Source organism: Rutilus rutilus (genome assembly GCF_951802725.1).
Source record: "Rutilus rutilus genome assembly, chromosome: 20".
Lineage (NCBI taxonomy): Eukaryota > Metazoa > Chordata > Actinopteri > Cypriniformes > Leuciscidae > Rutilus > Rutilus rutilus.
The window spans coordinates 20,522,833-20,540,493 of record NC_140225.1 but is presented as its reverse complement, the minus strand read 5'-3'; the positions used below and the strand labels follow the sequence as shown (position 1 = coordinate 20,540,493).

The 17,661-nt window shown below is 38.4% G+C and overlaps 1 protein-coding gene across 1 annotated transcript; it reads left to right on the top strand.

Annotated features, from left to right (window-relative positions):
- Positions 1 to 363: 363 nt before the first annotated feature.
- LOC311280214 (V-set domain-containing T-cell activation inhibitor 1-like) lies at positions 364 to 9,787 on the top strand (the record flags this gene model as incomplete). The annotated part of the gene is made up of 3 exons (XM_084392188.1): positions 364 to 478; positions 8,698 to 9,042; positions 9,111 to 9,787. The coding sequence occupies 3 exons, from the start codon at positions 364 to 366 to the stop codon at positions 9,263 to 9,265; spliced, it is 615 nt and encodes a 204-aa protein (XP_084248314.1). The 3' UTR covers positions 9,266 to 9,787.
- Positions 9,788 to 17,661: the final 7,874 nt, after the last annotated feature.

Below are 17,661 nucleotides of genomic sequence, written 5' to 3'. Positions count from 1 at the left end.
GTTAATACATTTAAATGACAGTTGGTCAATTTAAAGCAGTCGGTTTCTGCAAGTGATTTCTGCATTAGTTTTAACTCAAGTTTTAATTTAGTGCATCATTTTTACAGTAAAATACTGTAGATTACAGTAAAGAACTGTACAATTAACAGTAAATTATTTTACTGTAAAAAAAACTGGTAAGGTCTAACAGTATACACTGATAACACAAAACATTATGACCAGTCACAGGTAAAGTGAATATCAATGATCATCTCCTAAGGCCACGTATGGTCTGGGTAGATGAAATAGTAAGCAAACAATTAGTTCTCGTAATCAATGTTGTTGGATGCAGGAATAAAGATTTGAGACAAGAGCCAAATTGTTATGGCAAGGTGGCTGGGACACTTCTACAGGACTAAGGATCTGCTGCTAATGTCTCGGTGCCAGATACCACAGCACACCTTCAGGGCTCTTGAAGAGTCCATTCCTCAGCGGGTCGGTGCTGTTTTTGCGGCACATGGAGGACCAACAGCATATTAGGCAGGCGGTCATAATGTTTTGGTTCATCGATTGTATGCCAGAGGATTAATTTTGCTGGCAAGTTGAGCCATTTTTTCAGCGTTCTACTCTAAACATCATCTGCAGTTCTCTATGCTTATTGATGGGCTCAACCTGCTAGTGACCTAAGATGGGGGTTACCCTTTATACACTGCAGTGGCTGATGGACAATTCAGACATCACTAGAAACAAACACACCCATGCAGGACACACAAGCAGGACTTTACAAGGTGTCTACTTAGAATGTAAGCAGAGATCACTGTTGGATATCATCCCAACTTTAATGTTCTTATTTTTGTCAAACACACCAGCTTACCATCTGTAATACAGGACATAGAGTTACTGACAGGTTCCTCAGGGGTTCTGGGCTGAGTGGCCCAGAAGATATATTATCTATAATACTTCTTCACTGTGTTTCAATACAGAATAAATTGTTTTAAAGTTCCTTAGAATTACTGTTGAAATGTAAATTATATTCTGGACAGCTGCTGAAGTAGCAAATGGATGGCTCTGTCACATTTAGGATAGAAAGTATTATATTTGCTATTTCATATAATTTATCATACATATTGCTTACTTGTTTCGTCCCTTTAAGATTCCAGCAACTTCTTGGTTTGTGTTTTGGTAGTGTTATTGTCAGGGTTTTCTTTCTTCTTCCCACTTACCTGGGCTGCGTTTCCCAAAAGCATCGTAAGCCTGAGAAATTCTTAAAAACGATCGTACGACTTATCTTAATATTACGGTCTGTTTTCCAAAAGCATCGTAACTTAAGTAGCACTTGAAAATAATCGTAGATCTACTACGAGTGCTCTGGAGTAATCGAAATATCCCTAAGTGCATCGTAAGAAGACAGAGTTATGAGGTCACCTGCAGGACAACCGGCAGATTACACCTTTAACTTTATTCAAGTGCAATGTGGTTATAATAGGTTTTGGTTGTACTTTATTGTACACTTTATTACTCGCTTTTTGTTTAAATTAATGTAAATGAAATAATTAAAAAACAAAACAAATTTTTTTTTTTTTTTTTTTTATGTAATATGCTTCAAAGACTGGGAAAAATAGGGCTGAGGCCTGGGAGGGTTGTTTGGAGGATTAGGAGATGGTAGGTGCTGCTGAGAGATGGCAGATGAAACTAATTGTTCCTGTGAGCATGAAGGATTCTGACTCAGGCTCAGGTTGAGTTACTCCTACAACTCCATGGATGACAATACCACCACATGCCATCTGAAGCACTTGTGCCAAGTATTGACAAGGCTTACAATTTAACAAGTTAAATTACTGGATTTTTTTTTTCACCTGTGACACCACAGCCTGATATGCAAACAGATAATCCAGAGGACAACAACCCGAAGCCGCTGGAAGAAACGGTTGGAGCCGATTTGACTTGACGAGCAGGGCAGCCCATCAATGAATCACCATCTCTTCAGTCAGAAGCTGTTAGCTCGTTGGAAGTGGCAACAGAAACAGATTCTTTATCCACTGATTCTGCTTGCTGGGGTAAATTTACTACTAGTTAATAGTAAATAAACACGAATGAAAAATAGGTCATTTGAAAGATTGAGTGAAATTTGAGTAATTGGGTAATTTGAGTGATTCCTTCGGAGTGAACACGGGTGAATCTAACTGCAGTAGATGTGAAAGATAAAATAAAAATGATATTATTTCAGCCAGCGCACATACCTGTATTTACATCCTGTTTCGGTCGAAGTCCATAGTAATCGATTGTCGAGTTCACACGCATAGGTTTAGTTACCTATGATCACGCGCGTGAACTCGACAATTGATTACTATGGACTTCTACCGAAAACAGGATGTAAATACAGGTATGTGCGCTGGCTGAATAAACATCATTTTTATTAATATCTTTCACGTCTACTGCAGTCAGATTCACCCGTGTTCACTCCGAAGGAATCACTCACATTGGCTGTGCACTTGTAATGACACATCAAGGATGTTAAGAGGCTAAAAGCAGGTTTAAAACTTGCCCCATTGAAGTCAACAGGGTGCAAATTTTAAAAAGAGGATAACACGGTGTAGGCAACACCGATTTTTGTCGTTGTTCTCTGTATTGACAGCACTCCAAATTTACAAAAAAATGAGCTCAATGTTAAAATTGACCAGAGTTCTCCTTTAAGCGATTTCAATGATTTTATTAAACAATATAAGGATAACACAAAAGCAAAGTTTTGTTGTTTTTGTAGGGGTTATGCACATTTTGTAGGCTAGTCTATATGACTTCGTAACACATGACTATTATTGTCAAAGTTTCAGCGCACACGTTTGAAATAATGGTTGTTTGTGCTAGATCTCAAAATTTGATACATGGTCACATTTGTCTGCTACAAATATAACGCACTTGGACGTGTACAACACAATCACAGATTATGTGAGTTAATGACGTGTTTGACATTAAGTTAATAATGTCAAACACATGAGTTCCCCACTAAATGTGGTGAGTTGCAATAGCTGGGGATAGATGTAACACGAGGTAATTTGCTCAATAAGATCCATACAATCTTACATTTTTGGTAACATTTTTGATGATCTGGTACAACTACCCCCACCACTAACAGCCAACTAAATGTTTTAGCATGTGGGTTTGAGGTTAGCACTTTCCTTCCTGAAAATCAGTTTTGTCATAAAATGTAGCTACAACGTTGCTCATGTGCTACTTCTCATGTGAGCTCAAAAAGGGTGATGTTTTGCGAGTATGATATTGCTGACATGATGACATCACATTCACCACCACAGCTTTTTTCTGACTTGTCAAACTGACAATGTTATTATCATTGGATATAACTGACTTTGTGTTCCAACCATATACTGTCTATGGTAACAACACTCCCCGGTCACGGTGACATAACGCTTTAGCTGTAGGCTTACCAACACAAAAATACAATTCCCTACATTTTATGGATAAAAAAAAAAAAAAAAAAAAAATCAATCAGTGTAGGCTGCCTGCATACATATCTCCACATCTCCGCTGTAATGTAGCCTAGATGCGCCTTTCATTCGGACAGGATTACATAATCAGATGGTAGCTACCGTATTTGCTTTCGATTGGATTTTTTTTCGTCGGTGGACATTTTTTTGTTGTAACTTTATAGTTATATTTCTCATGTCTGTGAGGCTTGTCTATACACTGTTTGTCAGTTCATTTTTGAGGCGCGCTCCAATTCACAGAGATCATGAAAGCGCGCCCTGTTCGTTTTCTTTTATTTTACAAAGGCACACCGTTTTCTTGTTGTTGTGAGTTTACACAAATAAAAGTAGTTGCGACTGATGTATTATTATATTCTGTATGACCAGAAATGGAGTATTTTAAGTTGTTTCCACTGTTGATAGGAAAATGCGAGTGATGGCACCGGCGCCTCCATCCATGTCATAGTGCGCGCTCCACACTCCGCACAAACACTCGGATATGCGCTTCATAATAGCAAACATTTATCTAGGTTAACGTTAGAGCGAGCGGCCATGCCAGACGGATAATCCTCTTCACATGTTTAACTAATCAAATTCTGTTGCATTTTATTGCGCCAGTTTGAAAAGGGCGGCTGAAACACTTAGCCTATACAGATAAACGCCCAACGCTGGTGTTTTTCTTTAAACAAATTCGTTTAGGCTTTAAAATAAATATTGTTTATGGGCTAATTAATGCCACAATAATTTATTTATTTTATTTGTTTTGCATTGAATACCATTGAATATTTATCATTGAATGCATTGAATATTTGCTATGCACCGCTATGCCATCCTCCCATAGAAAGACACGTTAAGAGCCACCTATTTTCCTTATAATAAAGGGTTTCTATGAAAGGAAAACGCTTAATGTATAATTAAATGCATTGCGTTCATATTCTTTATCACTGAAGCTTTTTCTTTATTATAAGGGTGTATTATTCCATTAAAAAGGGACTGTTTATAAGGTGACAATCCGTTATACATCTTGAAGATTTTTGTATTGTATTGTATCTTCTGTTATAAACACGAAGATTGACATTTCGTTAATTAAACAAAATAAGAACACAAGGTGTAAAAAATAAACAACTTAGGCTATGTTCTGTTAGATGTGTTTTTACTACTTTTTGTTTAATTATATCTCTAGTTAATGAAGATATATAGCCTATTAACAATCATTCATATCATTACTTTTACGAAGTGGACGAGCGGAGCGGAATATTCAGAAATGCGCTCTACACTCACGAGCTCTGATCGGAACAAACCCGAACCTCACTGTCTGCTGAACTTGCGCAGAAACATCAAAATATAACCAGCTTTTTAAAATGGTTTTTAAAAACTAAACACTATTTTAGCACAAATTATGATCTTATTGGCGATTTTTTTTTATAACTATTGACAAAATTAGAATATAGTAAAAGGTTTTTTTTTTTTTTTTTTTTTTTACTTTTGGGTGGGCCTGTTGAAAAGTGGGGCCGTGCCTGAGCTACAGGACATCGTCTTCCAAAACATAACCTGCGCGAAAGAGAAAAAAAATGAATGCGTCATTGTACCCAGCACTTCTGAAAATGCACTTCCGAATGCGTCTCTGTCCCCAGCACATTTCAAACCAAACTGACGCCCATGAATTTGTCCTGTAGGTAAAGTAAACGACCATATTTCCCCTCTGGTTAATACATTCGAGGTGTCTATTTGGACCACTGCAAATAGCCTACTTGTTGGCAGAACTAATTACACTAGGCCAGTCTACCCTATATGTGGAAAAAGTCACTTTAGTCATCGGTTTCTGTGGCGTGTAAAGGGAGACCGGGTTTCTATTCCCACTGACAGCGCTTTTTTTATATAACTTTACAGTTATTAAACGCATTTGTTTTCAATAAAAATGATTTGAATTAAAATTCATTTTAATTCATAAAAGTTACATTTAGGTAGGTTCGGGGTAGCTCTAGGTCTTTAATATCTCAATAAGTTGCCATGATTTTAATATTGTTTTATAAATCTAATGATCTACTGTCAGTTATATTGCAGGATGTTTAATGCACAACAATACTGATGAGCAAATAGTAACGTTATCTGTCATCTAAATGTCTACTGAATCCACAACTGTTGCTATTTACACTTGGACTTGGACTGGCTGCCCCACAGTTTACGTGGTCCGCCTGCTGTAGTGATTCTATAATGTTTATGTGTCGTATGATTGTGTCTGTGTTTAAATGTTGAATAAAGATTTGTAAATTGTCATAGGCTACTGGTGCTTTGTTTTCTGCTTTTGTATTTGCCTTATTGTTATAATATAATTGTTAAATTTGTGATTGTTACAATATATTGTTGTTATTAGATTTTTATCTGACATATACAGTATACATACAGTATATGTGTATTAATTATTTCCAGTCAACCTTACATCCCGACTTCAAGGAGCATTCCAGAGTCTCTCATACCAGATTGATGCTGGCCCACTCGGAGATTACTCCAGTCATTTTGAAAAAAACATTAGCCACAGTATTTAGTATTTAGCCTTTGCTAACTTTATTATTCATTGTATTTATTAAAGTTGAATGATTTATGGCATTTATTGGCACTATTATGTATAATTATTGACACCCCACCGTGGACCTCACTAATTATTAAAGGGTAACTAAACCCTAAACCAACTTTTTTTAGATAATGATCTGTAAGAATGGGGATTTATTAGTGCTTTTCATTGATTCAAGTAATTTTTTTGACATTTGTGTTTAAAGTATTTTAATTTTACTAAATATGGTTTAAAAACGTCTGAGTGCTGCCCTCTTCAGGTTGAACAGTGGCTACTGCAGTTGAATTTTCCTATTGGAAGTTGTGGTACACTCTGATGTCGGAGTGTACCAGCTAACCACGCCCCTGCCTGCAGAGAGATACGTCTCAGATGCACGCCCCCTCTCCACTGGGCTCTGCCTACTTTTCCAGCATTTTTCAAATATTGCCAGTGGGTGGAGTCAGGCTCTGACCAGGGGTTTAGTTACCCTTTAAACCCTGGCTATGGCCATATCCAGTGTTGTATGTTGTATACATATGTTAACATATGTTATACATGTGTATATAGCCTGTTATAAGAGGATGCCAACTGAACGCAGTCTGTAAAAGTTCTTTGACAGTTTAATAAAAAAATTCTATGAGCCATCGTAGAGAGTCAAGTCAAGTCAAGAATATTTATATAGCGCTTTTCACAATACAGATTGCATCAAAGCAGCTTCACAGCATAAACCAAAATAACACAACAAGGTTTGTTTCTAGTGTAAATTTATTGATTGATAAAATTAAATTAAATATTCCCAAAATATCCCCAATTGAGCAAGCCAAAGGCAACAGTGGCAAGAAACCGAAAACTCCATCAGCAATCCACTTTTCCACGTTACCGGAGACAAAAAACCTGCATGAGTACAAACGGGATGAGATGCCACAGCATGACACAGCACTGACATCACAACCAACGTATAAATGCATCATTGACTCTAAAGTTTTACGCTTGCCTATGTACATGCCAACGTAAAATTACGATCTCATTCACGAACAAATGTTACGTGTGACGTTTGCATAGGTATTTGCTTACCTAACAGCACATCATCCCTCACGGAAAGAAATGTCGTCTGATGTTTATATATGTATACAGCAACGTGCCATCGCATCACAAATGCAAATGAAATCCTAAATAGGGCAACGCTATTGGCTGTTGTGCGGTCTGACGCGACACCCGAACATATACTTCGTATTTACGCGTACAAACTGTGCGTGTTAATGCGTCCAAATTTCACGCGTTGCATATAATAAGTATTGTCCCCAACGGCGTTCCATAACCCACACCACTAATCCTTCCTAACCAAACGTATACACGCATAGATATCATATATAAACGCTAGATGTCTTATGGCGCAGTCACTTCCGGCATCACCGTTCGGCCATCTTGTGTCAGTGCTCTGTGCATTAAGGTGAATGATCAACATGCACACAAATCCTCATATCTCGCTGAAATATTGACGGATTTACAAACGGTTTGGTTTCTTACAAACGTTATTAACGTGGCTATAATTCCGAATGCCTGAACATGTATGTTATAATTTTTCATATGTATGCAGTGTATGAATGTAGTCTCATAACTACATCTCTGACGTTTATAACAAACCAAACCGTTTGAAAATCGGTAGAAAATTGAGCAAGTTATGGTTATTTTAAAGTATTTGCACCATTAAACAGTGAGCGAGTACACTGTTGCAAGATGGCCGCCACGTGCGGACGTCGACCTCCATTGGCCAGTAGCGCGCACGAGACATCTAGCCTTTATATATGATATCTATGTATACACGTACCCCACACACCACTACTAAACATAGGCCTACCTACCCATGCGTATCATATGCACATAAAGACTAATTTTCGCGTATAAATTGCACGATAAACACAATGCGTGCTATAGAGACGGATTTAGAGTGACCGGGTTGGTTAAATGATTGAAAATGGTTAAACAGTTTCACTAAGATTCCAGTTACTGGATATTTAAGTTTTAAGGAACAGAGTATGACAATAAAAACAGGATTTAAATAAAGAAAATATGTACACATGTCTTTATACTAATTTTAATAGCACTTTAAATTCTTTAAAATGTATTTGAGTCCTTAGAGAACAAATAGATATATTACTGGACTGATAAATCAAAAGTGAGATATTCAATATTCATATCAGCTTACAAATAAAGAATTTTCCTTCCTTCTTGTTGTTCCGGCTGTTTTGTAGCGTGGGTGTTGGGGCTTATTATTACTTTTGTTTAAAAGGAAAACTTGTATCTAGAAGTCTAGAAGATGTGGTTTCTTCAAAATAATCTCACGCCCGGTTCTTTGGTTTCTCACCCGAGGCAAGAAAAGCATTACAGCTTGATCATTCCACTGTTCCTCTCAATTTAAAGGCATAAAATCTGTAATAAATTGTGAAGTAATATACAAAAATGCTATTTTAATGTCAGAGAATATCTTTATAATTTTATATATTTTTTTACTTTTAGAAGAGGAAATGTTGTGATATATTTACCGAAATAATCATCTCATCAACCATAAATGCAGCTTTCAGTAAATCATTTGGCAAGTCAAGATCTGCCAACAAAATCATACTGCAAGTAATGATTGATTGTGAAACTCAAATGCTGATTCATTTTCTCTTCTTCACTCTCTAGCTGAGTTTGAGATTACTGTGCCCAGAGGTCCTGTCACTGGGTTTTACGGAGAGGCGCTGATCCTCCCCTGCACCTTCCCTGTGGACTCGTGGGATCTGAGTAGCACTGTTATTACCTGGCAGCGTAAGCTGGACGTTGTTCACAGCTTCTACTACAGTCGGGACCAGCTCGACCGTCAGAATCCTCATTATGTAAAACGCACCAGCCTGTTCATCCAGGAGATGGCAACAGGAAACGCATCACTCAGATTGGACAGAGTCACTCTGCAGGACGCCGGTGTTTACACCTGCTCCATCAGCACAAACACTGGCAGCCAGGATAAGAGCTTTAGAGTAAATATTGCAGGTTACAACAACATGGACTGATGTTCATAGAAAATCATGTTTTGTTTTCTTGTCTGTGTTGTTTTTCAGCGTTCTACTCTGAACCTCATCTGCAGTTCTCCATGTTAACTGATGGACTCAACCTGCTAGGGACATCAGATGGGGGTTACCCTTCTCCTAAACTTCAGTGGCTGTGTAACGTCATCAGCTGGAGTGCCCTTGAGAGCTACCAGAGGGCACTCTAGCTGGTGACCATTACATAACTACAAAGGACTACAAAACTCGGCACAGAACAGGAAATAACAAAAGTCCACACAAGACAAGGGGAACCCAAGACCGGAATCATGACAGGCTGATGGGAAACCTCAGTCTTCAGTGTTCAGTCTTGAACAAACTTCAATCAACGATTCCATACGAAATAGCCCTTTAAAAGCAAACACTTCCACAGCTGCAAAACCACCAAAAAAAAAAAAAAAAAAAAATGCCCTGGAGATTCAACTTCACACCCTCCCTAAAAATAAATCTAACTAGTAGACTAGTAGACTCTAATCTTCAAGCATACATGGCGGGTTTTATGCACCTGATACCGCAAGTCGAGAAGAACAACCAATTAAATTGGCCCTTCCCTCAAACCTCGGCGTGCTCCCGAGACTCAGCTCTAACCACTGATCTCGACAAAATCAATCCCAATCAATACAAATCCCTAAATCAGCAACAACGCAAAATGTTAACTACCACACTTGTCTTCAAAAAGAAAACAACAAACCGGAAAAACAAAACTATAAAATTTTCGGACGAGCCCCCATTTGTTGCGATCCAGAAGGATCACTACAAATAAGGAGAGACGAATACCTTTAGCCTACATTGCAAAATATCTGAGCTTTATTTTACATTCTTCCTCAAAATGAGCCGAGATTCGACGATCTAAATTAAGCCACAGGACAGGTATCGTCCCGAAGGACAAGAAACTGCCACAAAGTCCAACGCAGCCCCAGACAAGTAACTCGCCAACAGGCAAAATGCCGCTTTTGGTAACGAAGAACACCAATCACACCGCAATCAGCCAGTCACCTGCAAACAATACAGACGCAACACACACAAAACAAGGAACGGCCGAAAGGGACGTCACACCCCCATACTGCAGATAGGCTATAATTAAATTTCCACATTAAATGAAATAAAGTTTTCTTATTGTGGAAAAAGCATTTTCTGTCTTTAACCTTTTAAGTTTAGCTTTTCTTGTGCTTAAAAATGACCGCCATTGAGAAAATGAAACAAATCGGCAAATACAAATCACACCAATCACATTTTATAGCACTAAAATTATAGATATTTACAGATAGATGGCTACTCCAAATACAATAACAAAGCTGATGGATCATTTATGGTAATACATATGATATGGACGGTACAACTACAGTGTAATACAAATAGTAGGCTAAATATAAGATAAAGTGAGAAGTATTAGTAAATAGTTTAGTGTATAACAGCGGTTTTCAATAGGCGAGGCGTGCCTCCCCTGGGGGGCGCCAAAGAGTACTGTATGCAAAAATAACTGTATGCAGCTCTATTGATATTGGTAATTGTGTGTGCGAATATTAGCTTTAAAATGCGTCGTTTCATTGTCCCAAGTCAACAGAAGTCAGCATTAAGGGAGGATACGGAGCCTGGGAAGTCACCTGTGTGAGTAAAAAAAACAATCCGTGGCGACGGTTTTGCAATCCGTCCGCTCAGTTTATAAACCGTAGCCTACTCATGAATTCTCAAACTGTTCCCTCGGTTTAACAAATCGTGCCCACGGATTAATAAACCGTACCCACGAGTTTCTAATCCGCGCTCTCAGACTTGTAAACCGTGCCTTCAGTTTTTGCAATCTGTACCCACAAACTCATAAACCGTGCCCACGCTTTCGCTATTCGTTCCCACGGGTTTGTAAACTGTACTCAGGGATTTGTGGCTCGCCCTCATTTTAGAAGAACACCAGGAGGTACGTTGTTAACGAATCTTATTGTAGGCTATATTGTTTTATTGTGTATTAAAGGCAGGGTAGATAGGTTTTTTCTAAAAAACTTTTCCCCAAATTAGTTTAAACTGTCTTTATATACCAATACATAATTAAAATGTAAGTACTCTGAAAAAGAGAGTATAAAAATCGAGTGTCTGTAGTCCTCTCAGGGCTGCAATAAACACAGCTACTTATTTCCATTCAGAACGAATGAAACGATTGGCTGGGGGACTGTCACTCTCCCTCGCTACCATGGCTACCACCCTTGCTGCTACTACAGGAGCTGCCCACATGCGCGCACCCGTTTGACTCGAGGAGGCGAAGAGGCACGGAAGCTAGGAAGAATCACAATTATGGCAGAGAAAGAGCAGTCAAAATTCCCAGTACCATACAGTCAGCGAAGGCAAACAAGGCAAAAAAAGGAAGACAGTATTCGAAAAGGCTATGACCAAAAAGTCTTTGGATAAAGCAGGAAGTCAGATGAGAGTCAATATCGGCCAACTGTGCTTTCACCGTGGAAGCTCTTACATGCAAAACACTGTATATGTTATGAATCTTATACGAAATTCACCTTCATCACAGTGTAACTGATGGTAATGGGAAAACGTGTATCAATGCAACCTGTTTTTAGCTATGCCTTATGTTACTAGCTCGTTACCGAATCAAACTCAATATATTTTAAACTTTATCGATATGCTAGCTTGATAGTGAGTACTAACAGCCATGTTAGTTGTTTATATTCATAATGATAAAGTTAGGTATTTTATTACATGTGATTCTGACATGATGTCATTACATGCCCTGCGCTCCCCCTCCTCCTCCAGCTGAGCGGTCGGCATCACGCGTGCGGCATCATGTGTTTTGGGGGCGTGGCTTTGGAAGGAACCCAGAAGGGAGGGGGTGGGAGTGAATGGAATAAGTAGCTGTGTTTATTGCAGCCCTGAGAGGACTACAGACACTCGATTTTTATACTCTCTTTTTCAGAGTACTTACATTTTAATTATGTATTGGTATATAAAGACAGTTTAAACAAATTTGGGGAAAAGTTTTTTAGAAAAAACCTACCTACCCTGCCTTTAAGTGGAATACATCAAATTGTCTTAACTGGGTCTGCATGTTTAAAGTGATTCTCAATTGTAGCGGGTATGGTGTGGAATTCGATGCACATGACGGATGTATTGTGCATTTTCTCGTTATTACGAGAAAAATGTGTAGTTTTAACGACATAAGATCTCGTTATTACGAGAAAATATATAGTTTTAACGACATAAGATCTCGTTATTACTACATAATGGAGTGGAAAAAATAATATGTATGTGGCAGCAATGCGTCACCATACAAATTAACTCAAAGGGGAAATATTAAACATTAATCATAACTTGTTATAATTAATTGAATATTTGGATCAGTTAACATGATGCAGCTTAATTAACATTAAAATCAATTAATCAGTTCGTCCCAGCCAACTGGGCCCCACATACTGGGCCCAGCCCAGCCCAGCCCAGCCCAGCCCAGCCCAGCCCAGCCAACTGGGCTCATATGGGTATGAAGTGGGCTGAAAAATGGGCCCCATGTAGGATTGTCCGCGGGTTCCATAATGGGCCCATGTTAATTGCCCAGATGAATTTCATGTAGGATTGCACTTGGTACTAGGTGGGACCTTAGTGGGTAACATGCACAAGACCCATCTCAGTCCCAGCTTTAACCCAGCCGACATTTGTATGTGGGGCCCATGTGGGTTTGAAATGTGCTGAAAAATGGGCTCTGTATGGGATTGTCCGTGGGTTACATAATGGCCCCATGCCAACTGCCCACATGGATTGCATATAGGATGGCACTTATAAACAGGTGGGCCCCAACTGGACTACATGCACAAGACCCATCTTGGTCCCGGCTTTAGTTTTTTTGTGGGTCCTAAGGCTACTACATGGGCTGAAATACGGGCTTTAAGTGGGTTTGTCCATGGGTTCCATGTTGGCCCCGGCAACTTACTCATTTAGGTTTTATGAAGGATTTCACAGGGCTTTAGATGGGGCCCAACTAGGGATTATCTGGGTTCCATCTAACTGAGTAGCAACACCACACAAACAAGTTTTAAAGTATTAGTCCAGCGAACACTCAGTACTGATTATTTTAAAAATTTTCATGGCCCCCGAAAAATAATTATTCCTCAGCATGTGTTTAGAGCATGTATCAATATCAGTAACCGTTTAAGTGAAATAAATCTGCAGGCAGAATCAGAACCACGGAGCACATATGTATTGTGCACAAAGTTTTATTAACTAAATCACCTACACATAACTAATCTAAAAAACCACAGACACACAAACATGCGTACATGGGAAATGGTAAAGAGAAAGTGGATTAAACCGGAAACAGGAGCAGGAAATGAAGTTATTAAGAACCATTAGCTCTGATTTCAAAAACACCTCATTAAATATACAATACTTGCAAGCATTGCCGTTGCATGAAGCAGTTTCGAAGAAGGTTTTAATATTTCCGTTGTTGAAGTTGCAGTCGATTTCTTCTGCATTGAATTAAGAAAATGATGAAGTTTGTTTGGAAACATGTATAGCTGGGTGTTGGGTGTTGATGTAGGTAATATGTTGCACAGGTATCAACCTATAATATACACGATCATGCAGGTCATAAAAATACAAATTCGTAGATACCAAGAATGACATATATGCGATGTTGATTAATCAAGTAATAACACATGCATTCAAGGATTAATACATAGGCAAAACACTATAAAAGAATGATCACATAATGAAATCGTATGATTGTACATGTCTCGAGTAATTATTCGACTGAGTATGAACAGGGTATACATTATCTAATAATTCTATCATAAGGCATGCATAGAATAAAATACAATAATATACAAGACTACAAAAGAAGTAATAATAGTCCTTGGGATATGCATGTTCATTTATAGAACAGAACAGAATTTATAGAAGTTAGTCTATAAATTAGTGCAGTCTGTTTTTCAGGCCTTATGCGTCTTTCCTATGGCCTTTGCTTTTCACGTGACCACATTTTTTACAGCAGTAAAACAGATTTATCTGATGATAGCCCTGGTGACTGAGGCCTTTTCTGCTCTAGTGGCTCTTTTCGGAAGATGGTTAATTAATTACCATGATGGTTCATTGTGGGCTTTAAAGCTTATTTGTGAAATGTCACTACACCTTTAATAACTGATTAACTAGGTAATCACTGATTACATATACAGGTTATTTTTTCTAAACAGACATGCTACTTGTTTATAGTGGATGTTTTCATGAAGCTGTTATTTAATTAAACTTATAATTTCTTTATACAGGTGAAACTCGAAAAATTTGAATATTGTGCAAAAGTTCATTTATTTCAGTAATTCAACTTAAAAGGTGAAACTAATATAGGCTATTATATAGACTCATTATGCAAAGTGAGATATTTCAAGCCTTTATTTGTGTCAGTTTTGTTTTTGGGTTTGTTCATGTTTCCTTGTCTGTCATGTGATCCCTTGTAAGTCATGTGATCCTGCCATGTGTTCCCTTGTCTGATGTGTCATATTGATTCATTGCTTCATTGTTCACAGGTGTCTCTTGTCTAGTCATTAGTCTTATGTGTATTTAAGCCCTCATGTTTGCCATGTGTCTTTGTCAAGTATTGTTCCCTGCAACCACTGTTTGTGAGTTCATGTTCATGTTCATGTTCATGTTCATGTTCATGTTCATGTTCATGTTCATGTTCATGTTCATGTTCATGTTCATGTTCATGTTCATGTTCATGTTCATGTCATGTTTTTGTTTCATGTTTGATTTTGTTTATAATAAACTGCACTTGGGTTCTCATTTACACTTGCCTCCAGTGGATCACTTTACAATTTGTTATAATTTTGATGATTATGGCTTACAGTATGGAAGTAAAATAATGTCAAATGTTTTTGAAATAAAAAAGCCAGTTGAGTTGCACTACTTGAAAAAAAGAGGCATTGCATTAACCATGCTTGCATTTTGTATTTTTAGGGCTTGCATTTTTATGGCCTGAAATTTAACATGGTTGAATATTTAAGCTGTGAATATTTCAATTAAAAACATTTCAAACACATTTTCATTATTAAAAATTCAATAATCCATATTCACCTTTCATATTTCACTTACAAAATATTCAAACTGTTTAAAAAATACAACCAATAATATTCAACAGGCAATTTTCGGTCCATTTTATTTCGCTTTGCAAATTCGCTTCCACAAATTCAGTGGTTCAAATTCGACAGTAAATTCAACATTGACGTCCAGGAACTGCAGGAAAAGCAGTAGATTGCCGAGCATACTCTCCATCTGCTGTTAGTCGATCTCACCAGCAGGTGGTGCAAGCGCGTGTTGTTGACGAAGACCAGCAACAGTTAGAACAAACCATTCATTCATAAAACTGATTTATAGCAATGTAAGTGTATTTGTGATTATTATGACGGCTGTTCAGTGTCTTCACAGTTACTATTCCTGTGTAGCCTACATGCATCTTTCTCTACCGTGAACGAGATTATAATGTTATTCCCCGATGCGGATGTACAAGATCCAATGTTACATTTTTGAGGTTGACATATATTTCTCTTGGTTGTTTAGTTGCCTTAACTTTATATTGTGGTGATGTGCTGCATGCAGGCTATTAGGGTTTCCCTCAATACTTCTGGATTCCCCTGCTGAACATATAAAACGCTTAACGTAGCTTAATGGACTAATTATAGTGATATAAAAAGCCAAACTCGCAGGCAAGCATGGACTCAGAATAACGCGGAAAGTTTAATGCTGAGCGTTTCCCAGTGATAGACTGGCATAAAGTTGGCTTGACGTTGGACATTCGCACATTTAGGGACCGTCTCTAAAGTGTATACGACTTTGGTATACACGTTTCTAACTTCGATATCATTTGAATAGAACGACTTACAGTCATAAAACCATCTGTAAAGTGTTCATGTAGTGTCAGGCATAATGTGCACCCTTTGGATCTTTTATATTTATTCAAATAAATTTAAGTTTGTTATTTAAAGTCCCACTCCGATCATATTTCGAGCTATTTTTTAACATTCTCAGTGGTCTTTAAATGATGATTATGCCGTTTTTATCCAAAATCACAAAACCTGTGCTGTTTTCTGGGACTTCGCTTCAGCAGAGCGGCAGTAGCTCATTAGCAATTCGCCTCTGTGTTGTGGGCGGAGCCGTTGGCACGGAGACGACCCTCCCCCTCCTCTCCTCTGTACGTTCAAGACTTGAGCTTCCGAGAAAACGGAGGAGAAGCTGATCATCGCCGTTGCTGGGTTTCCTATCTTTATCGGATTAATTGCAGTTTAACCATCACAGAGTGAAAATTTATCATTTGCATGTGTTTTTAAGTCCTGCCAGTTTAACAGGGCGCGCTTGACAGGGCATATAAGAACGAGGAGAGAGAGAGAGAGAGAGCCCCGGCCGCGCGCGCGCACTCACTATTAATAATAATAAATAATAATGTGACCAAAACGGTTATACAAATGCTGTCATTATAAAAGGTTTCTAGTGTCAATGTATTGCTTGTTTATTCTGTTTACTTATCATGGTGTGGCACTTCTCTTCTCCCATGATCGAACATAGAATGCTGCTACATCAGAGCGGCCAAAGCGTCAACAAGCTTCCTCGTACTTTTTGACAAGCGTACTTGACAGGGCGGCCAGAGCTTCTTTGCCGCTCAAGTCGGCGGGGGTGTGAACTGTACGTAGTTAGTATTGCAACCCGCTACCGCACATTGATCCGCCATCGTCTTCTCTACTCCTCGGAACCTGAGCGGGCGGGGGCGGAGGGGAGTATGAGCTTGTGGCCCCACCCAGTGGAGTTACTACGTCACAACTCCAGTCTTTTCTAGCTGGCATTTTAGCGCCTGCTACTGATTCACAGCCATTTGAATGCAGAAATACTCAGAAATACAACTTTGAGCTTATTTTTCTCAAGATATGTCCTCTAACATCAGAAAAATGCTACAAGAACATGTTAACACCTAGAAAAACATGATTTTCATCAGAGTGGGTCTTTAAGTTAGAAACGTACGTGTTTGCCAATGTTGTATGGAACTTTAGAGACGGTCCCTAAATGTGCGAATGTCCAATGTCAAGCCAAGCAGACGCTTTTATCCAAAGCGATTTACAGTTAAACTAACAATAGGAGGACAACAGTATGAAAGTGCTATGACTCTTCCCAGTTTAAGCTAATGCAATACACGTAGGCATACTATATATATATATATATATATATATATATATATATATATATATAGAGAGAGAGAGAGAGAGAGAGAGAGAGAATAGAAGAGGAAGTGTTAGTATTAATTGATCAAGTGTTAATTTTATGCCAGTAGCCTATATCACGAAACGCTCAGCTGAGAAACGCTTCATATTCTGAGTCCATCTGCTTGCCTGTAGCCTATAGTAGCCTACAGGCTACATCCCCAATAAGTTGCGAGTTTGGTCTTTTATATCACTGTATTAGTCAAGGGAATCCTTGAGTATGAGGTATTGAGGGAAACCGATCATAGAGAAAGCTGATACCATGTAGGCAACACAGTGAAAGTAACAATGAAGTTATTGAATGAAACATAAACACAGCTTTTGTGTGTTTATCATCT